Source organism: Toxotes jaculatrix, chromosome 20 (genome assembly GCF_017976425.1).
Source record: "Toxotes jaculatrix isolate fToxJac2 chromosome 20, fToxJac2.pri, whole genome shotgun sequence".
In the NCBI taxonomy this organism is placed as follows: domain Eukaryota; kingdom Metazoa; phylum Chordata; class Actinopteri; family Toxotidae; genus Toxotes; species Toxotes jaculatrix.
In genome coordinates, this window is record NC_054413.1 from 3,585,367 (window position 1) to 3,609,026 (window position 23,660).

The window sequence follows — 23,660 nt, forward strand, 5'->3', positions numbered from 1 at the left end:
TCCTCCTCCTCTTCATCATCCTCCCATGTCTGTTTACCCAAACATCCCTCCAGGCTGTCATTAGCACAGGATAAGCAACAGAAACCCACATGCAAGGACACATAAGTAATCTTGCCATGTAGATTGGGAAAGGAAAATCAACCTTCGAAATGCCTTATCCGAACACAAATACAAACACACGAGAAAGATGCCAACTCTTGCATGCAAAACGGTCTGATCCTCCCACATACGTCCCTAATTATTTAATGTTGAAGTCCCCAAAAAAGCAACAATTTTGAACCTGCTGACAGAGGTGTCTGCTAATCTTTGGTAAACGCACCTCTGTGGCTAAACTTAGGGCCGCTCAGTATTTATATGTCTGTGGGAAACACCCTTCCAAATTACACTGCGTCATCTCTCTCACTCACACACTCAGGAAAACATAATCACTGCACGACTCCTTGAAAAGACTGAAGCAGCACTGTGGTCAGGAGCTGTTGCTAAAAGTAAAGTGTGTGTGCTTTTGTCACAGAGTGTGAGGAAGACAATGTGCTGGGAATATGAAGGGTATAAAATTAGAAAGGTGCTCTGCTCTGCAGTGGAGGCACACCCCTGAGAGGAATGGGTACCTGAATGTGTTAGACCTCAACACATCACACATACAAACCTGATGAAATCACATTTTCTATTAAATATTAGGAGTAAAAATGTTAAATTATTAGTGAGTAATATTTTTTTTAAAAAGAAAAAAAAGGACACATGGAAACTAAAATAGGCCATGAAGTCAACATAAATTAACCTCATCTCCACTTCCGCATTTATGTGAGTGGATGTGCAGTATGAAGACTTAACTGCACCGTCGAAAAAAAAGAAAATAAAAAAGATAGTCAGAGAGAAGATAGAAAGAAAGATAGTAAAGAGCTTGACTGGGGATTACTTACTATTGTTTTGCATTGTTTTTACCACTGACCTGTATTTACCAGTACAACGTGGCTTCTTTTCCACTGCAAACATTCAACATACTTCCTAACTGTTTATACAGTACATATCACAGCTACATTTACTGCACTGTATATACTACACTGGGTCACACTTGACTTTAACCCCTAAATTTAGCAGATAAGCCAACAGGAGGAGTTGATGAACAGATTATTAAACACTTATATCTACTTACAGCCACATTATAGCGCATTACAAGTGATTTACATACAAGATACATGTTTACATAGCCCTAATCCAGTCTAATATAAAATCTCAGTAGCTTTTCATTTTTATTTTTCATACCCTGGAAAAATACTGCCTCAGCTTTCCTTATAGGATTAAAGCATGACTCATGAGAACCTGACGGACATATGGGTGTCTCAATTCGCCTTACACAATATCCAGATACGCTGACATATTCTAAATCTACATGAAAGGCTTTGCTCACAATCCAGAGTCAGGCAATTTAGGTGAACAGCTAAAAACAACTCTACAGTTCAAAAGAAAGTACTCCAAAGAACTGATATTTTGAAACCAGAGAACAAACGGTACAAAATGCATCATCCTTCAGATTTTTTCAGTTAGTAAAATGGTGTCACATTTGACAGACAAACACAAATTAAACACAAAAACCAAAAACAGAAACCGGAAATGAATTCTCTGACTTATTAATCAGCACTAAAACAAAGCCCTTAAATACAACAAGTCCTTTATTCTACAGTTTTGAATCAACTTTTACAACCAGATCACAGACAGTGAGAGGCCAAGAGAGTAAAAATGAAACTTGCACTTTGAGGAAAAAGAGGAAAAAGGTAATCCATTTTCCCACAACAATGCCCGAGGGGGAGAGAGACACTTAACTGAGCACGTGTTTCGTTTAAAAATGTGGTTCCTGTGTACAAACATTGTTTGGATATCACAAAGTGAGACGGCAGTTTGAAATACTGTCATATTAATGTTAGGTAGTACATTTTTTTTTTCCAGCTGTGATATGTGGTATTAAATTAAGGTATTGCCATGCATTAGCCAATAAAATGAAGGCTTTTTAAACCGCTGTTGTCCAAAGATGCCTTAGGTTAGGCCAAGACAAGCACATTTTCTTGGTGTTCACTAAGGAAATATGGCATTTTGGAATCCAACCCTGAAAAAACCGAGATGGTTTTCTCTCAAACTTCAAACACAAACATATTATAGACATTAAAATTTGGAAAGATTGTGCCGTCTTTGTAAACAGTCACACAGGACAGTGCTTTATAGCAAGTGCTTTAGTTATTTGTATATGTGCTTTTGTGTATACGACGGCAACAAGGTGGAAGAAGAAGTGAGTTGTTTATTGTTTTCCCTGGTGGTCCGGTAAGCTCTTAAAGGCAGAGTAATGTTCTGCTCAACAGTCTCCAGAAATTGGGCAGTACTGCTGGGTAAAGCAGTCTGTTCCCTGTATGTTCACAGTTTAATGGTCCACACATCTCAGACGCATCCTGAGAGAACATCTTTCAGTCTGCATGGAGCTTTATTCGTTTAGTTTTTGTCCTGCCAGGCCAGCTAACCGCTGTGGCTACCGCGCCGTGACCATCCATAGGCCCAGTGCCACGTTGGCTGCCAGCAGGGCGCTGCCCGCCAGCAGCAGGAAGAAACCAATCAGCTCGCGCTTTTGACGGTCTGTTACCACAGTAACCAGCGTGGCCTCCAGCAGAGCGTTCAGCATCCACTGACCGTCAAGAGCGAAGCACGGCACAGAGTTGACTACAGCTAAAGCACCAGAGAGGGACACCACGTATCTGACAAGCGACAGGGCTAAGGTCAATAAATTCATAAATTCACATTTTAGGAGTTTGGCCCTTTGTTCAGTTTATATATTACCAAAAAAAACATAGAAAACAGAAATATTCATATTTACCTGGAGCATTAGCACTGTTTCTGCAGGATTCAACAAGTTACAGTTAAGACTTTTTAGGACATGATACATTCAACCAAAGACTTACATGACCCTTCTATCCTTCAGAAAGTAAAATCATTTGTTTAAATTTTGTGTGAGTGACCTTGACCAAAGAGCAGCATTTATTTTTCTAAAGCCACCTCCTCAAACATTCATCACCTGATTATGACTGGAGCCGAGTCCTTTAAACGTGGAAGGATACTTGCAGAAGGTCTCCAAGAAGACGGGCAGATCCAGGTGGAGGAAACCAAACCGGGGGACAAAGTTGGTCAGACTCACTTGGAAAGACAAAAAAAAAAACAAAAAAAAAACAGGGTGGGGGGTTTACTGTCACACTACTGGAGCCTATTTACACATTTTATACCACACACTTAATAAATCTGTCAACTGTCTTAAATAGCAGCAACAACAACAACAAGCCTCTTCCTACTCATTCACTGTACATCAATTAACTTGAGTGGAGAAACAGCTCAGCACCCAAACTGTAAACAGCAATTATATGAATATTATAGATACAAGCTCACGCCTCTACTACTAAAAAAGTATTGTTAAACTTTTGAACAGAAAATGCAAGAAGAAGATTATTTACAAATAAGTTAAAAACATTATTTGTAACTTCCCAGTAAAATAGTTAAATAAACAATTAACTAAAGAAGGGAGGTAACCATAGATACAAACTATACGTACCAGCATACTGAAGGTGCGGCGGGTACCCCACAAACAGCATGTGTGTGTTCGGAGGGTGAGTGACACGGATGAAGCGAGTCTGGTTTTCCAGAGAGGGAGTGACGCAAACGCTGGCAGCGTGGGAGTGCGCGGCACAGTCGTCGTCGGTACGACACACTCGCGTCCCCGTCACCATCTTACGCACTGGCATACAGGCGTACTGCAGCCACAGGATTACAAAATGAATGCAAATATATAAAAAATATATGAGAGGTCAGAAGAAATTAATAGTTAGGAGTATATATATGTTTTTTTTCCCCATTCATTAAATGTAACTTTTTCTGTTGTTGCCTTTGCTGTGTTTTGGTTTGTAGTGCTCATACGTCTTTGTCCCTTTGTTATCTTGTTTTTTTCCACATATCTTGACTCATTGTAGTGTGTTTTTTTTTCTTTTTTCTTTGTTTTAAATTGTTGCACTTGCTTGTGTGGATTAATGAGAGCAGTTATCTTGTTTGCTTGTAGTCTTTTTCCATGACCGTGACCTGTTTATAAGGCACAACTGCACAGAAACTGTCATCAGAAACGTGTGATATTTTGCAGCCCAGCATACAAGGACTGGAGTACCATAAGAAAAGCATAAGTAAATCATAAAGAAATGCGTTGCAAATAAAGTCGCAAAAATGGAAATAAAAGCAACAGAACTGAAAAAAGGAAATGATATAAATATGCTTGGTGATATAAAATGCTTTGGAAAACTGTTCACATGATAAACCAGTCATAAAAACTCCCTGCCTGTGTGAGTGTGTATCACCTCTCTCTCTCTGCTGTTCCTGCCCTGTGGTTTAATGTAAGAGAAACAGAGGTCTGTCAGGCTGTTGTTGCTGCAGCAGTCCATCGTTCCATCCAAACGCTTGAAAGCTTCAAAGAGAGGGGGGGGGAGAGATGAATGAAGGAGAGGGAGGCAGACTAAATAGATTTGTGCGAGTCGGGCTGGAAAACTGAAAATCACGAAGGCAGCTCTGAAAACATGTCACTTCACACACATAAAGATGGATGTCGGTGATGCTATTTTTCCACTCAGTCGTTAAATCTACTCACAGTAGATGATTAGACAAGAATAGAGTATCACACTCCTCATATGTCAGAAGGACCTCTGGCCATGCTCTCACAAAAAGGACTTAACTGTTTATGTACTATAATAATAATAAAAATAATAATAATTTTTTTTTTTAACACAGTTACAAAGTACATGAGATACAACAGTAAAGCTACATTGTTAAAAGTAAAACCAGATCAGTGACATAATAACACAACACTCACCTCGTCCATGAGCCCAGCTGGGCTGCAGGCTGGCAGCAGGGACACAGTATCCAGTCTGTGGGGTGTGAGCGAGGTGAGACAGGCAGCTGCTCCAGTCCTCCACTCCCCTGACCGGACAGTCTTCCAGCCCTGTCACGATGTCCCCGACTGACAGACCCCGCGGACCGTCGGCCGCAGAGCCCTGGTCAAAAGACACACATGTGTTCTTATTGTTATTAGAATATTTAATTATTATCATTATATTATTTTCTCTTGGTATGTTTTCCACAGGACAGAAAATGAATGACGATTACTGCAGGACTGAGGCAAAAAATATGCTAAAGAAGTAAAGCAGTGACTACTTTAGTGACAGGTAAGTGATGATAGCTGCACCGACCTGCACGACCTCGATGACCAGAGCCCCGGCTCCGGTGGAGTACATGGGAAATAGAAAGAGAGGCAACAGGAAGAGGAAGGCTAATGCTACCACACACAGAACAAAGTTGTGCCAGACTCCTGTGGAGGGGGAAAAAAAAAAAAAAAAAAAACAGAAAATATCTTTTAAACATTTTCAGTTCAGATTTAACAGAATTTTTAGTGTGGTTTGACTTTTCGAAGCATTAATTTATCTTATAATAGGGCTGCAATTGCCAATTAATTTCTTGATAAATCAACTATCTGCACGGTCCATTAAATGTCAGCAATCGATCAAATAGATTAATCAATTCTGAAACAGCAAAAAGCAGTGAGAATGGCCCATGACAGTATCCTGCAGCATCATCATTAAATATCCTGTTTTGTCAGACCAACAACCCAAAACCTACAAATACTCAATTTACTATAAGGTAATACCAAAACAGACAGTAACAGTCTCACGTCTGTGAACATATAACCATCAAATTTTTACCAGAACAGTTGGTGATTAATATCTTTTCTGAGCGACCAGTTGATGAATCGACTGATCGCTGCAGCTCTGTTCCGAAAGCTTCAAACTTCTCATTTATAACCTTAAACACTGTAAAGGTTACGAACATGATCAAGTTTCCACTTCAAACAGGAAAACCCTGTGGATCCGAGGCTACTGAAAAGCCAACAGGCAAACAGGGATTCTATACTACAGTCATGATATGGTTTTACAACTGCTCTATGTTCTCCACATATTTGGGCTGTAGGATGTTGTGGTGTAACTGTAACCACTGAGCACTAAAAATAACTGTCTATACCATCCTAATTATGCGAGAAGACACAGTCAGACGCCCAAAACCACATGAGGAAGTGTCTCATTGCCTGATGAGGTCAAGGCACAATTTTTGGGCCTGAAACAACAGAATTTGGAGCAAAGGCAGCAAGATGATCGCACCATCATGGAACAGACTATACAGAGTCTCTGGTCAGGGGAAAATTAATAGCTTAAGATAGCAAGATATTTTGAGGAAATTCTTTCTTCTTGGGAAAAAAATATGCTCCTGTTTTTATGTTTGGAAATGTGGGCATTGCTGGTTACTACGTCCTAATTAAAGTGAAAACTCTCCCAGAAAAGATTTAAGGGATTTTAATTTCAGACCTACAGGCAAAAAAGGTTGCATATATTTCTGATATTGACTTTACAGTAAACAAACTATTAAAGTTGCATCACTATTCTCCACGGGGATAAATAATAAACATGTTATATGAGAGAACCCCCCCCCCTGTGAAAAGAGCAATCTCCGCTGTGGACAGAGAGACAGATAAATAAACACAGCATGTTGTTATGTCACCATCTCTCCCTCTGGTTTGTCAGATGACCTGACTGGATGTCTCGGTTTCATGCCTGCAGTCACCACCCAACTTATTTTCTTGTCACATTAGGCAAAGAAAAAGCCTGAAGGAAATTTTCTCCAGTTAAAGACGCAGACACACACTTTTCACAGTAGCTCTTCACTGCCCTCTAAAGGCTCTTAACTGTAAAGGGAAATTACTGTCAGCTAAGTGACAAACTGGCAAATCATCAGACAATCAATTGTCATGACCTGAATGCACACAAATGTAATTTGTGTAAATGAAATTTAAGGCTTTTTAATACCTACTAAGGCCTAAATTCAAAGCTTTTAAAGACTTTTCAAGACCTGCAGATTCCTGTCATACAATAATATTTTTGCACAGCTTCACATCACAAACTGTCCTGTTTTTGTAGACCAGACTGCACTGAAATAATCAGTCATTAACCGGCTCCCACTGATCACCTACGGTGGCCCGGAGGAGACATCAGTCACATTCATGCGTGAAAAGCTGCCAGCTCCACCAATCAATTCATTAAAATCTAATTTTCTTAATTGCGGAGTGAAATGATTTGATGTGAGGCAGCTGTCTGGTGCTCAGAAATAAAAAGACCTCAGAGTGACCTTCACTGGAAAAACTGAAATGAGTATTTAACAAAATGCCTGTAATAGTTGTGATTAATAGCTGTGATCACATCAGCTGGCAAAATAATCAGGATTAATATTTCTGCCCTGAGGAGGGATCAACAGATTTCTAGATAAAAAAACAAACTCTTACCAGCACAGAAAATGCGGAGTTGCTGTGTCGGTGATATGAGGTTGAGGTGAGTGGTGAAGAGGTCCACAAAGGCACCGGGATACACCACAAACACAAACATGCCGAAGCCGTTCACTCGCACTTGCTCCCTGCAGGGGATGGAAAAATATTCTCTTAAGTACTCTTAAAAAAAAAAAAATGTTGGAAGAGGAGGAGACAACATTAACAGAACTCATTGCATGATATAAGATGAAGGTCCAGGCAAAGATGTTTGGAAAAGTTACATCACTAACATTATGGACAGAATCATACCAAACCTGGTTGAAAAATATCTCAATTTACATGTAAATCATCTGAAAAACACCCACAGTGTAAACAGTACTCGTTTAAAACTAAATTAATGATAAAACAGCCTTCCTACATCTCCCACCATACAGCAGGAATCCTTCTTAACGGCTGGTAGATGATCATCACCCTGCGGGTTGCCATGGTAACGGTTTCTGTTATAGAGAAGTGAGTCTCGTACCTCAGTGCTGCCACGGCGTGGCCCAGCTCATGTATAACTCCGCTGAGCAGCAGGGCGATGAAGAAGTAGGCCAGCTGACTGGTGGGCAGATTGACACCAGGGACCTGAAGACACACCCGAGAGGAGAGAGCAAAGAGAGAAGATCCAGAAACACAACGTGAACAACAGCAGTCATTTCCAGGTTTTCCTGCCTCCGATGTGATTTTTATATGAATTTTAAACTTTTTACTGCTGAATATTTTATTGAAATACGATCATTAACCTCCACCCCACCCCCTGCGCATTTGGCAAATAAACACTCCATTGGTATCACTAAGACTGATTTAAATTTTCCTCCCCACTGTTTTTTTTTTTTTTTGTCTCCTCCTTCCTATTTGTGTGATGTTTTGCTGAAGCTGTATATTTCTGTGTGCTCTGCATTTTCCTACTCCGCCGGCTGCGTAGTGCATTTTCTGCTTCTCCGGGCTGAACACTCGCTTATAAATGGCCTGCTAATAGCTTCCCATGAATCACCTACAAAAGGTCCGCTGGGAATAGTGCTCACGTTAATGCATGGATATTTGACAGCTCAATGAATAAAAAGCGAACAGGAGGAAAATGCAAAATAAGAGCCCATCATAACTGGGGGCTTTTTTCAGCCCCTCATTTGAATTTCAGTCTGTGTGTGTGAACTTTCAAGGACATTTATGCTCCGAGTTCCAATTAATCTCTGACCCTGTAGACTGAAAAGAGATACACAATGTTTTACCAGTCAAATTTAAGAGTATATTTGATGGTTGTCACACGTCTTTATGTTTCACAACAGCAGTCTCAAACATAACATCGTTAAGGGAACACTGAAACTGGGAAACAATGCACCCACTATCTGTTTAATTCACCTGCTGTAAATCACCTGTAAAAGCTCATAAATGTCCAGGCCGGTGTGTACGTACCACCACCTGCAGGGCCTGCTGACCTCCTATCCGAGGGTTGTCTGTGGTCATCTGAGCGAGCGTCTGCTGCAGCGTCTTTATCAGCAGCACCACTGATCCCAGCATGGCCACTATGCCGAACACCAGACCGCTGCTGAACCTGGGAGACATAAAAAATTGAACAGTGAATTTATTCCAAGCGGTGCAACCTGTTTGTACTTTATGAGCATATAACTGTAATAAATTTACATGAAAAATAAACTAAAAGCTTGCAGAATTTTTTTGGAACCACTGTGTGACCCCTGAGTTGATTGACTCCTGCTATCAGATTTAATGCTGTTTGATTAAGTTTATGATTAATTTGGAGAAGGGTGAAATTTGGATCAGGAAATTACAGAAATAATGCAGGAATAGTTAAGGCTGAGTGTAGCATATTAGTTCAATAGCAATCCTCACCACAAATAAAGGGCTCGGGGGTTGATGCGGGCGCAGTAAGAAAACAGCCGGTTGAACATGGTGGTCTGCCACCTCACGTGGAACGGAGACAACATCAGGCCTCGACTCGCCAGCCATGACTCGTAGCTGATGCGGTGTGTCACTGACGACTGCGGGGCAGAGCGGAAAAGTGGGACAAAAGCTGACGTGTTACGTGTAGTATATTTTACATCTGAAAAATGACAGCTCTCACTGAGGGATAAACTACTCAGCGACCACTTTATTGGGTACACCTGTATCCAACAAACAATCTAATGCAATCCAGTAAAACTGTTCTGCCATAAAGTTTACGAGCCATAAAATTTTCAGTTTTTTATTATATGTCACATTTGTATCTATGTAAATTATATGTGTATTTATTATATTTATTTAGTGTGGACTACATTAGACTGTACAGGCGTACCTAATAAAGTCACTGAGTGTATGTAATGGAGACCCTGTTTCAGTCAAATGTCTTTTCTGTACTGCAACATGACCAACACATACTCGGTTATGTGTTTTTCAGTAAACACATAACCATGCAAAGGTTTTCGGCACTTCAGACGCTTGGATGGAGTCAGCACACTCCATGCACACACAGCAAATATTGATTCACTTTCTTTCTGTTTCCTGCATTTTGCATGAAGTTAGCTGATAAGTAAAAACAACTGAGCCAAAAACATTTGTACAGCACCGGGTGTCTCATCAACCCACTAACGACACCAACAAATGCAAACATACATACAAACTCATTTCTGTCACCTTATCTGATCCTCTGTCTGCTCCTGTTTTAGGTTTTAGTTTAGTTTAGTTTTTCTCTGCATGAATTCATTGTGATTCAAGATAAATTTCAACAAGCTCCTTCACAAGCTTTGAAAATCAGAAAACAGTGTCTCTGTGTTGCAGCAGCGTTAACCTACATTAGGCCTGTGGACACTATGACTGTAATTATTAGATTAATTTCTCCCTGTATTATTGTTGACAGCTTCTTTAAAGCACAAAAAAAAAAAAAAAAAAAAAAAAAAGGAGCTCATCCTCACCCTCAGCAGTGTGTCTGCTAGATAGACAGCACACCAGGCTGCCATCACACACACCAGCAGGGACACAGGGATCATGGTGCATCCAGGGGGGACTGGCTCAACCGAGTAGGGCCGTCTCCACCGCTCCCTCTGCCCGCTGTTTGTCACGCATGTAGCCGCGGTCACACATGTTTGGCAAAAATAAATATGAAGGAGGATAGGGATGGTTTTCAGAGAGGATCTGAGCGGAAAGCACCGTCAGGTCTCTGCGAAAAACTCTTCCTGTTTAGCTGCTTCTTCTTCGCTTTTAAAGGCAAACAGCAGCAACCAAACAGAGCACCAGCTCCGCCCAGTGTTCAACAGGAGGAATTTCCATTTCCACCTTTATTTCTCTTTCTTTTTCTTTTTCTTCCTAACATCCAGACATTGCATCCGAGCATCATCCAAGCAGCAGTAAACTGTTAAAGAAACATAAAAAACAAACAAACAAATCAATGAACAAATTAAACAAAATAATAGAAAGTTGCTGCATTAGGGAAAGAAAAAAGGAAAGAGAAGGCTGAACTCCTGATGGCAGAACAAGTCAGAGCTGCAGCTATTAAAAAAAGCAACCGTGTGTCCAGATATTGGCTTTCGTCCTATTAAAAGGTCAGGAGGGTAAAAGACACCAATAAATGTGCACAGCCTGACTCAGATGTAGCTCAGAAACCAGCTCCCAGTCTGACTCATCAACACAAAAATGTGAACAGGTAACATAAACCTACTCATGTATAAAGCTTTGTGTGTCATTGCACTTCACATCAATATGGCCACAATTCATCTTCCCATGGAGCCTCCAGTCTCTCAGTATACATGTTCACACTAACTCAGAACAATATGAGGTGAAACAATAAAAAGTCAGGGACTCAGGACAAGAATACATAGGCTCTTATAATTTATATATATAGTATATATTTTGCTTGAGGGATGCATATCACCAAACATGTTTGCTTTTAGTCAAATTACTCCACACGAGATGCTACACAGGAGGACAGTTTGGGGCCACGGGGCCAAATCTACACATCCCCAGGAGCTGTACACAAATTTACCCATGTTATCTCACACACACCCAGAGATCTACGTATGGAGAGGCTTCTGTGTTGTTGTTTTCTGAATGAAGCTTGGCTGCAGCTTCTGGCCAAACTTCATCCACCAAGAGGCAACAGCATAATATTCAGCAATGGTATGTTAAATACCACAAACACATACAGTGATGAATGTGTTTATCTGTGATAGGTAAGGACTGCCCCTGCCAACAGGTAAGATCAGTGTGTGTGTGTGTGCGTGCATGCACGCAGAGGGGGTTGTATTTGCATGGTTTGAAATATATAACCAGCCTGCAGTTGGAGACTCTTCATTTTACTATCTGGGCACACAGTAGATTCATTTTCATAGGTGAAACTGAAGAGGATCACGGTGGTTTGATGCAATGAAGGTGGATAGTTTCATCTGAAGAACAGCTGGTACTGAAAGAAAGATAAGTGGAACCGGTGAGCACACAGTACAAGAGAATTAAAATATATAGAAACACATGCACTGACAGAAGCACACACACAGAGGCTGAAAACTCATTCTGCTTTTCCGATGCTGGGTCGGGTTCCACTCAGGGAGGAGTTTCCTGTCTCTCCAAGCCAATCAGGCTGAGCGGAAACAGGTCAGGTAGCCGAAGTGGACCTCAGAGGGACCGCAGGCAGGGCAGAGCAGCCACGCACACCAGGAGGTAAGACAGCACACACACATTCACACACACACACACACCTTTAACCCTATGAGATCACTATGCTCCTAAATGTATAAATGCAGATATACCAGCATGACTACTTCTGTGTGTGAATTAGTGTGTGTGTGTGTTTGAGTGAGTGTCAGAGCAGAAATAGGGCAGTGCCATTTTAGTCACTAAGATTAGAAGGAGTGTTTTGAGGATTGAAGTGTCACGATTTGAAGAAGATGAAGTAAAAAAAAAATGTCAGTGCTTGCCATTGTAAACAAACGAATGTCATATAAGCAGACAGTTTTGCATTTGAGTGGCTCATGCTTAAATGTTCCATTTTTTGAGTGAAGTTTGGTCTAGTAATTGAACTATTTCAGCATACAAATAGCTCAAAAACATTAAAAATATGCTAAAATCAGAGGCTATGTTGGTCAACACAGGACAAAGTTCGGTACTGCAGTTATGTTCTTTCCCTAACTGGAATATTTTACTTGTTATTATGAACATATTAAAATTCCATACAAGCAGACATTTTTGTGTTTAAGCCTGTCATGCTTAAATGTTCAATTTTATTGAATGAAGTTTGGTCTTACTGGTAAATTGGAACATTTTGCTATGATTGTAGCTCCAAAACCTTAAAAAGGTGTTCAAATTGAGGAGATTCCAGGGCCTCTGTGCTACTGTTTGACCATGTTTTGGTCCGTATCTGTGTGTGTCCATGTGTTCCTGAGAGGGTGTGTGTGTGTGTATGGATAGAAAGCAGGTCCCTTCTGTGTATCACTCGTCTATTTATAGTGAGAACAAATCCCAGATATGAGAGGAATCCTTCTACCACTTACCAGCCAGCCAAAGAGGAAACGAGAGGGCGGAGAGAAGACGAAAAGAGAAAGAAAAAGAAAGAGATGGAGAGTAGAGAGGAGACAAGTCTGTGACGCATAGAAAGTATAAGGAAAGTGCATATATAAAATAAAGCATTAGAGGATACAGCGTTGTGTCATCAACAGGTAAGTTACATCTGCTTTGTCTATGTGTGTGAGTGCTGATGTGTATGTTGTGTTTTTGGTTGGCAGGTAGGACATTACTGTACTATTCATCCTGTGTTTCATTCTGTATTTCATTCAGTGTATTTTGTGGTTTTTAAGGAACAATCTGGAAGTTTCTGATAACCTGCAGGTCCTCTCAGAGTTTAGCAATGGAGAAATAAAATTGTTTTGACAAAATATATCATTAACTAAATCCTATTAATGCAAAAAGTAACTTTTATTCTTAAAGGGTAAGTCTGGCAGTATTCGATATTTTTCTTATTGTCAGCAAATTCAACACTTTCCAATATGTCCCTTCCTGTCTGTTGCAGTTTGCCCCAATTTCCTGCTTAAGTGTAAATCTTTAAAGGAATATTTTAATATTTTGGGATAGACACCATTTCACTTTCTTAGTTAAATGAGAAGATGACACTAGAGCCAGGAGATGATTAGCCTAGCTTGGCATAAACTCTTGGCTTCCTGGCCAAGAAATATTATGTGTGATATACACATAACCCACCCATAACTACGGCTGCTTTTCCCCCCATTTCTGTCTTTGAAAGCACCAGTTATTCTAAAACTGAAAAGTCATGCGAGTCATTGAGCTTCAGACTCTCCTCTCTCTTTTCTCAAGTTTTTGAGATGTTTCAGTCTGGACCAAAAAAATATATATATCGCCAGCTTTATTCTAATTAAGGCAAGTCATTCATTCAGTTTCTGATGAATTTACTTTACTTGCAGCTGCAGCTCTCTAAATGTGCTCTCTTGTCTATATTCCAGAAATACACTAATAATGTCACACACTGAGGCATGCACACACACTCCCTCGTACCCACAGACGCACACACCTCATAGTCTTTCTGTGAGGTGTCGGAGGTTTGAAGGGTTTTAATGTATGAAGATTTGAATAATGTAAAGTATGAGGAATAATTGCACCTGTGGTTATGTGTGTGTGAGAGAGAGTATGAGTGTGCGCACATGGTATGTGTGAAAGTGAAAGGGTTTGTCAGGCTTTGCAGAGTGGCGTCAGAGGGCAGGTGCTACTCACAGCCAACATAAATATCATCACGTTGTGTAAGCATGAGTGTGTATCTGTGACTGTGGTTGTGTATTCTGGGGGTGTCCAGGCTTTTGTTCTCATGTCAAGGACAGCAAAGCTCTTACTGCATGTTGTTGCACAAACAACACCCTGGCAACAGTATCTAAGTGCTGCCATCAACGCAGCAGCAGCCGGAGAGTTTTAGACTCACTCAGTTTCTCTGGTCCTCTGAGCTACTAAAAGATAAGATAAATAGGCCATGGAAACTTCTACGATTAGGGACCTCTTGGGTCAGTGTTGATCTGTGGAACACCAAAAGGGGAGGGAGGAAGTAAAAAATAACTGCAAAGAGGCTGAGAGGAAATGCAAAGTGGATGATTGACATTACTGGGATTTAATTAGAGAGTCTTTTGAAAATGAAACTATATGTATCTGTATTTATTTTTAAGTATTTGCATCTTCAGAAGTCCTCCTAATTAAATGACAAACTACTATTTGTTCATGACCCCTACAACAGCCTATAGAGGTGAACATCAGCAGGACAACATCAATGCTGTGCCTTTACAAACCTGCTGGTAAGGGTTAAAGTTTGGTCAGGTTCAAGGAAAGATCATAAGATGGATTGTGGGATTGTTTTTCCTGGACAGTCTTGAAAATATCTGAGCATTTTTTACAAATAAAACTGTATTTGTGATCCACTTTAAAGTATTTACAACGCCAGAGGAAAGGAAGGACTTATATATAATTATTATTTTTTTTTTTTCTTCTGGGTAATATGTGGCAAAACAGAGTGGGAAAGTGTATGTGGTTTGTGCGATCGATAAATCCATTAACTGTCTGTCACCGCTGCTCCTGCACAGAGCAAATGACTGTCACTAAAAGAAGGTGGAGTTAATTTAAATTCACACTCACCACTTTTCCTGCCTACACATCACTATACTAAATGCAAAGTTTCTCTCACACAACCTCAGAGCTCTTGCTGAAATTGAGGCACTATTGCACTTTTATTTTGACATTCCCCGCCGTCTCTCGGTCTCCCGCTCATGAATGATTCAGAGAACAGTTCCTCTACCTGCTTCTCTCTGTAAGAGTCGCTAAGCAACTGAAATGCTATCCCGGGCCTTTAAAACCACAGAAACAGAGTACCAGTGCCCCCAACATGCACACACACACACTCAAATGCCCACAGAAACACACAGCTGAATGTCTGTGATCTGTGTTTCCTCCAGGTCAGTGGACTTAACGGGGGGATTATGTCCAAACCTTCGTCCAACGTCAAGGCCCTTCAGGTAAAAGTTTTTCATCTGTCTGCACAATATAGGCTGTTTCCATGGGTGAGTGTAGTTTTACAGAGTGTGTGTGTGTGTGTGTGTGTCAATGACTCAAATACAAACAAATACTACTCCTGAGCAATGGTGAAGAAAGTATTCACATATTGGTGTGTCTTACATCTTAAGACGTCAGTATATATTATACTGATCCTGAGTGTGTTTGATCTGTCTGGAACTGGAACTGTATTATGGTGAACACAGGAAAATTAACAATCCACAGTGTACTGCAAGGATAAAAGTGGAGAACAGCTTTAACTGAAGGGCATAATAAAAAAAGACTGCAGATAACAGAAGTGTTTCCACATTAAAGTATTTATTGGCAAAGGCAAATACAGAGTTCTGACTGTGCATATACAGCATCAAGGCTTTAATAGTGCAGAGTTGTAGCGAGGCGCAGGGATGCAGTTGTCTGTATTTCTGTTGTAATGGCTTTGTGTGTGCATGTCAGAGAGGGTTTCTTCCATCGTCTCTCTTCTCATTGTGCTCATTTTCATGTCTAACCATGGGATAGGCATCAGGACAGAGGGTTTTCAAATACCAGTACAGTACAAACATGTGGATCCTAGTTCAGTCTCCATCAACACTTTCTGTTAATCACAAACAAGAACAGCAGTACAGCTTCACGTTAGAAATAACACACAGTTTGATTTTTAAAAAAAAGAAAGAAAAACTTTCATTAAAGTTCCATGCCAGTAGTTTTGTATGTTCTACACAACAATAACAGATCTTTCATCTGCTTTGTTTGCTTTTCCAAAGCATACCGTATCTTTGTTCTTTCCAGACAGCTATTAGTTTCCTTTAAATCACTACAGTAAGAAAATCCATGAACATTGTTTCAGGTAATACAGTCGCAAAAAGGACTGCTTTAAAACTCTCCTTGTTGGTGCATTTAAAAATTCTAAGTTGGCTGCAAAAAAAAAAAAAAAAAATCCAAATTTAAATGATTTTTATTTATCATTTGTATTGCGGATTATAATTTCTGATGATATATTGCAATATGAGCGACTGAAAGTCTGACTGACAGCCTGTTTCTTTTTTTTTTTTTGCCCCCAAAATACCCCATTGCCCCTGAATGTCTGGGTCCTCCCTTCTTATCCAGGCACTCCCGTCATGTTCACAAAACTCTTTGAGCTTAAAGGATTTGTTCACCCTCAATAACGTTCATAGGATCGGTTGAAATGCAGCACGTTACACTCCGTGGTTCCATCTCAGCCTCCTCCCACATTAATAGCAAGTACTATCTTCATATAGCTCAAAAGAGTAAGCTATTCAGTTTCCCCAAACAGCTTGTGAAATTTAAGCATTTTGCCTCCAAATGTTTCTAGAATCAGTTGAATATTTACTTCTCTGACATCTATTCCTCAGCTGCAGAAGAATAAAGATGATAAATTAGTAGATATTTAGGCCTTCAGTGCAGTTGTTTGGCTGTAAAACACTTAGAATGTGCTATGTAAGACGGTTCAGGAGACTACAAATCACATATACTCTACATAACAGCTGTGTTCCAGACGTTTGTATGCATATTTTCCGCTGTTCTATTTCTCAACTCTGCATCCATGAAATCTCACTCTACTGGATCACATAACTCCAGCTGTTTTTAAGAATTACAGCTTGATTAAGTGGGTGGAAATCAACTGATGCTTGCAATGGTACAGGGAAAACACATCGGTATATCAAAAACATTGCACTGTAGCATGAAGTCAAAAATGGTCTGCAAAAATGTAAAGTAAAAAATGACCCAAGTTGAAATAGTTTTCCTTTAATGATGTGACCGAGGCTGAGATGGAATCACATCGCAGGGGCTGTTTCAGTGGGCATCTTATTTTATTTAATTTCAGACACTTTAAAGGGTGAGCACAATGACTGACTTTTCAACTTAGGGTGAAATATTCCCTTAATCTTTGGTTGTGTGCAGAAGATGAGTGAGTGTCATAAGATGGTTGCAAACAGCCATGGACGGATTCTAAGACAACAGGACCTCCAGCCACCCTCCTTATGTAGGCGCAAGACCTCCAGACTGAAAGACACGCAAAGTGACTACAAAAAATGGAACCATGTACTTTGCGGTTGTTTTTCCTCTCTTTGTGGTAGTTTAGTGTGACTTTGTGAGACTTTTGTGTCTATTTGAGGTTGTTTTGAGTCTCTCTGTGGTTGTTTAGCATCTTTATGGTTGTTTTGCATCTCTTTGTAGTTGGTTTTGTCTCTTTGTGGTTGTTTTTGCCGCGGCCGTTCAGTGATCCTTCCATGCTAACAGCACGCTAAGCATAAAGGCAGTAAACAATCCCAGCCCAAGCAACATTACAGTAATACAAATCTTAGCAAACATGCTGTTAATGAGGCGATTTCTTCCAGAACTTTCCTTCTAACCTTTACACCTTAATATCTGGAAAAAATAAAACTCTTTCATAGAACAATATCCAGCGTCCTCAGTGACACACACCACACTCCCTGTCTGTACAGCTGTACAATATGAGCATATATACAATACATTACAGTACGGTACAATACAAAACACATCAAATCCAAGTGACAGGACATCAGGGCACGCAGCAGAAGAACATCAAGTTAGCAGGCAGATCTCTAAGCTGTGTGTGTGTGTGTGTGTGTGTGTGTGTGTCAGTGTGTGTCTGGGTGTGTGTGTAGGTGTGTGTGTGTGTCCCAATTTTCATAAAGACACAAGTCTTTTAGGGATATGATGATAACCAGGAAATATTAGTCATAATCAAAACAAGGGGTTTTGAGGACACGGCAGGGGTACCCACACATAGAAAACACACACACATACACACATGCACGCACGCACACACACACACACACATACACGCACACACACACAGACACGGAGACAGGAAACATTTATTTGATTAAGTGATGTGTCTCATTGGCTGTTCTTGATGTCCGTCAGGCTAATTTGAACATCCCGATGGGAGCTTTGCGTCCTGGGGCGGGACATCCTGTCAAGAGGAGAGAGGAGACAGTAGAAGCAGAGGAGGTAAGACAACACATAAGACACACAAACAAACACACACACACGTAAGTGAAGGAAAACATGGACTTGCAAGTATCTGTAGCTTTATAAAATCTGACATAGAAAATTTGTTTTCGTGTGCAAACCAGAAGTGTAGTAATTTGGGCTTGCATTGTCCCACAAAACACACCTTTCAGATGTGTACTGCTGTGGTACACAACATTTCCCATAATGTTCCAGAGGAAAAGGTGGTGTTGGCTTTTTATGCTAATTATTTTACACCTCTCTTGTGTTGTTTGTGAATTGTGTCTGCCTGAATAATACATTTTTCAAGTAGTCAAAGAAGAAACACTGCACTCACACACACACACAATAATCCTGTATTCTTGTAAGAATCATGAATCTATTTTCTGAAATGTATTTTGTTCAAATAATCCCACCACATTTAAATTTATCTATTTATTTTTTTCTCAGGCTCATTCACCAGATCAACCCAGTGCAGCAGCGCAGACGCCGGAGGAGAAGAAGGCGTTGCCGGGTGCGGTAAAACTGCCCGGGCCTGCTGTCAACCTATCAGAGCTGCAGAACGTCAAGAGCGAACTACGATGGGTAACCAAGGATTAACATGTAGGTAGGTGGTCACAGTCAGATGAACATCCCTGAATCTTGACTTCCCACACACCCCACTGCTTTATGTTTAAAAGTAATAACATACACAGTATATATACTTGACTTTTAATAAAATAAAAATTTTAATATAAAAACATTATACAATTAACAGAAGTAAGGCCTCATTTTATGAAGCAGACTTCTGAAACGTACTGTAATCAGTTCAAAATCTTGTTTTCATAATCATAAGAAGTTCACATAAAATTAAGAAAGGTCATTAAGTACTGAGATGATAAACCATTTTAAATATGTTAAATAAATATGTTAAATCTTTGGGCTGATAAAGACGACCTCAAACAGAAGAGTAAAAGTATAAAGTTTAATAATACTATTTTAATGTTGTTGGGTAACAGCACATATAGGATTTGTTGAGGGGCTGTTGGGTATACCTGATCAACTGATTATTGTTCTATTATTATTGTTGTACATTCACATCGACACCCACCATATTTTCCACTGATCCCTTGAGATATCGGCTTGGTTGGTAATATTTGAAGCTGCTCTTTTGAGCAGACAGGTAGGGATTAAAGAGTTCAAAGAAAAAGATGCAAATTAGAACCAAACTACAGGAAGGAAGCACAGAGATGTGTTTACAAACTGAGTCACTGCTTCTTTGTGAATGATGCAAATCCAGTCCATGCGTATGACAAGAGCAAATAACTAACTCTACAACCACACGTCTATAAATACAGAGAGAGAAGGTGCTGGTAGCAGCTGATTGTGTTCAGAATTACTGATAAAATTAAAGAATAGCAAGGTCAAAGTCCTTCCACAGACTCACACACTGTAACCACCAGAACAGATGTAGTCTACATGTCTGCAGTTTCTTAACTAAGACCATGCATCTACTAAGCCTTTAAATGCATTAATCTATTACTCCAACTGGAATTCCTGCCTGTTTTATTTTTGTTTACTCTTTGCTTGATAATAAACTCTAAGTATGATTGATGCGCTTGCAAAAAAATCTTTTTATGGGTTCACAATCTCCCATCACTCACAATTAAGGCATAAATATAACTCCATAAAGATCTGGACAGATAAACCAAAACCATCAGTCTGACGGTGAGCAAACAAAACTTTATCTTGGGCTCACTGAGTTTATTTGCCTGTTTGCCATCATCCACATGAGAACACAATAATATCTCTCACAGACAGCATTCAACATAACATGCTATTAATAAAAACCACAACGTACAGGTATTTATACGTTAAAATACACAAAGAACCATAAACATAAAAGATAAAGTGTCCATTCACCAGACACAATTGTCTCACCTAAACTACAGTGGATTTGTGTCCTTCAAACATCCTTCGTTCTCCTGAAATGCACAATAGTAAAGCAAATTATGTAATTTAGTCCAGGTTATCTTTTGAGCTGAAAACAGCTCTTTGACATTTTATGGGAGGAAAGTGAAGCTTTTTTATTTTTCAATGTCATAATCTAACAAGACATTAAACATTATGTTGCTGTAACTGTGTGATAAACGCTAAGATACAGATCCTGGATGGTATCAGTGAGACTTGTCTCAGCAGTAATTACATGCAGTGGTCGGAGCTCACCACAGGGAGTCAGTGTGGGCTGCTCAGTCTTTGTTTGGGTCAAGCCGCCTGTCTGTGTGTGTGGTTGTGTGTTGATGCCTCTGTGTGTGGGCAGAGGGGGTTGAGTCAGGCTCTATATTTATACTTTATTGGAGTGAGTGTGTGTGTGTGTGTGTGTGTGTGTGTGTGTGTGTGTGTGTGAGTATTGAGGGGCAGTCTGTGCTGTGACTTTCTCAGTGGGACACAGAAACCACAATTTCCAAACACTGCGGCTGTTCTGCCCTGCCCAAACCATGTGGGTGTGCTGTGTAGGAGATAAATGAAAGAGAGAGAGATGGAAGCAGAAGCTGGTTCAAGTTTTAGTTATAAACATTTCTCTGAGGCAGAGCTGTTCTGGAAAGAAAATATATATATTACTAAATACTATTTCTGAGCAGGGTCAGAGTATACCTTTACACTGGGAAAGTGATTTCTGAGCGTCCTTTTGATGGACAGTATTTGTCCGGCATTGCAAAGCGTAAAGAAAATAGAGGAGCAGCTCACAGCTGCATAAAAACAAACAGATGTTAGCTCCAGGCAGATCTCAGAAAGCACACAATAAAGGGTTGAATAATAGAAAAAACAAGCTCATGAGCACACAAAGCATGTGAATACATTTAAGTTAGCATGGGAATGTGTCTTTTCACCTCAGTCCTGTGCTTTAACTGCCTTCTTAACCGTTTTCTTTTTTCATCTGGGCCTCAGTGAAGTATCACTTAGCCAGCAAAACTCTTCTCTCTTCTGCTTCATCTACTGATGTTTGTCTGCCTCTGAGAAGTGCCTGTGTGACTAAAACTCGACTCTTTGAGATGGAAATAAGCAGAAAATGTGGCAAACAGCGAGGGAGATCAAGCCACGCAGAGGAAAAACTGTAACGGAAAAAGGTCAAGAGAGAGATAAGTACGAAGAGAAAGCAGGTGATAGATCAGTCAGATCTTATATTTCTTCACAGTGGGGCTGTATGAATGCAGCGACCTGGCCCTCTCCTTGCCGTCCCACTGCCTCTCAGGGGTCAGCAGCTCTGAGACCGCTGATAGCAGAAATCCCTCACAGTGTATTTATCTGTCTTTTTCCTCCAGGACCCTGCAGCCAGCCAGGCAGAGAGGAAAGCAGATAATCTTCATAGACACAGACTTGCCCACTGCCACTGAAGACTAGCAAACTACAAGCTAATCCCAGCATGTTCGGAGACTCAAACGGCTTTCTATGAAGCCAGTGTCTGCAGGAAATGTCCAACATTTAACTTCTACTACCACCAAGAAGCAGGCATCCATAAACTCTCTGTCAATCAGTGCTCTAAAAGGTTTAAATACAAAAATGTTTATTTGTTATGTGGGTTTTGTCACTAAATCCAAATCTAAATCAAAAAAATTTGTACAAAAAAAAAAAAGTATTGTAAAGATGATGAACTTTTGCTGCAGCTAAGACTCCTCTTTACTTGGGACGATTAGAAGTATGTGAGTTGTATTGCATTAAAGGGATAGTCGATGCTTTGGTGACAATCAACTGTGATTCCCCTTCTCACTTTGTGATGACCAACTCTCTTCCATACTGTCAAAACTCCAGCTATTCAACACTGATTTATACTGAAGCTTTCTGTTAAATTATTCCTTTCTGAGTGTTGTTCACAATTTGGGGGATTTAAGTTCATTTGTGTTACTTTTTAGGGGGAAATGTTATTGTTTAATGGTTATGATGATGGAAATCTTCAGGAAAATGCTGCAATAAATCAAGATGGTTCTAAAGGTTTCCAAGTCTGAACTTTATTTCTTACTGGCCACATCTGTACTTTGAGTGTAGCACTAATTAGCAATTATTAGCATGCTAAAATGCTAAACTAAGATGGTGAACATGGTAAGCATTAAACCTGCTAAACCTCAGCATGTTCATATGCTGACACCAACATTTAGCTTCACAGCTTTGCTGTGCCTAGGTACAGCCTCACAGCCAGCTCAATAACATGGATGTAGACTCTTTGTCTTGTTTCCTTGTCATTTTAAAAGAAAAAAATAATCTTACTGGTGAAGCTGACAGCTGTATCATCTAACAAAGACGCCCCCAGATGAGACGACAGGACGTGACAGTAAAGTTTTTACGGTGAGATGATTAAAATGGATTATTTCCTGGTGGAGACTTTCTTGTTTGCTGTGGGTGTTAAGAGATTGACAGTAAAGAGAGCAAGACATAATGCACACATTGATTTAAAAAATACTCCATCCAGGCAAAATTAAATAACCTGGAAACTCTGACAAACAAATTAAAACTTCATATTTACTGAGATGGAAAGTGTAGCTTGGATAGTGTTTTAGAGTTAGTTTTCACATTACTTGCAGTGCTTGAACAACAACGAAAAAACGAGTCGTAATATCTCCAACTGCAATATTCTTGTTTTATGTGCAAGTGTAATGGGCACTAAGGAGTCACAGGCGTCTCTGTGCATGGAGTCACTCTGATCCTGACCTAAACCTCCAAATCCATCTGTTTCAGAAAGGAATGCAACATTAAAGCATGCATGCCATCACACACATACACCACCAACCCGCCCAGATAACCCCCACATCTCTCCCCCATTACGGCACATATCCATCATCACATCACATGTCCTCCTGCACACAGACAAACACACACAGAGCAGCTGTAGCTAAGTTTAGCCTCCATCAGGTCACGGTGGAATATTCAACTGAGAGAGAAACACTGCTGGTGTTTTTACAACCATACGGGAGGATTTGACATTGTGTGGGAAAGATTAAAAACACTTTGCAGTTTCAAAAAAGGCGTGAGTCTGTTTTTGTTTTTTGTTTTTTGTGAGTAGCCTGTATGCTGAATTTTGAACCAGTGTAACCCTTCCACACACACAAACACACATAAATACACACACTCATCTGTGAGTGTGAGCCAGCATCTATTCAGAGACCATGATCATAACTCACAACAAAATGTACTTTGAGGAGAATGCTGCAACAACTTGTAAGTGTGCAATAAAGCAGTGTTTATACAA

At 40.1% G+C, this 23,660-nt stretch overlaps 2 protein-coding genes across 4 annotated transcripts; one reads left to right on the forward strand and one right to left on the reverse strand.

Moving 5' to 3' along the window:
- Positions 1-1,658: 1,658 nt before the first annotated feature.
- mbtps2 (membrane-bound transcription factor peptidase, site 2) lies at positions 1,659-10,596 on the reverse strand. The gene is made up of 11 exons (XM_041066319.1): positions 10,327-10,596; positions 9,269-9,417; positions 8,834-8,972; positions 7,902-8,005; positions 7,397-7,524; positions 5,259-5,377; positions 4,883-5,063; positions 4,374-4,480; positions 3,584-3,782; positions 3,099-3,174; positions 1,659-2,738 (listed from the first exon to the last, which is right to left on the reverse strand). The coding sequence occupies exons 1-11, from the start codon at positions 10,399-10,401 to the stop codon at positions 2,516-2,518; spliced, it is 1,500 nt and encodes a 499-aa protein (XP_040922253.1). The 5' UTR covers positions 10,402-10,596; the 3' UTR covers positions 1,659-2,515.
- Positions 10,597-11,748: 1,152 nt separating this feature from the next.
- On the forward strand, positions 11,749-22,411 carry smpx (small muscle protein X-linked). Of its 3 annotated transcripts, XM_041066283.1 has the most exons (6): positions 11,749-11,834; positions 11,952-12,064; positions 15,346-15,405; positions 18,353-18,439; positions 18,890-19,042; positions 21,742-22,411. In XM_041066283.1, the coding sequence occupies exons 3-5, from the start codon at positions 15,370-15,372 to the stop codon at positions 19,037-19,039; spliced, it is 273 nt and encodes a 90-aa protein (XP_040922217.1). In that variant the 5' UTR covers positions 11,749-11,834; positions 11,952-12,064; positions 15,346-15,369; the 3' UTR covers positions 19,040-19,042; positions 21,742-22,411. The 3 variants fall into 3 exon arrangements, with proteins under 3 accessions (XP_040922217.1, XP_040922214.1, XP_040922216.1); XM_041066280.1 differs by lacking the exon at positions 11,749-11,834 and having other exon boundaries at positions 11,954-12,064; positions 18,890-19,046; XM_041066282.1 differs by lacking the exons at positions 11,749-11,834; positions 11,952-12,064 and adding an exon at positions 12,911-13,059 and having other exon boundaries at positions 18,890-19,046.
- Positions 22,412-23,660: the final 1,249 nt, after the last annotated feature.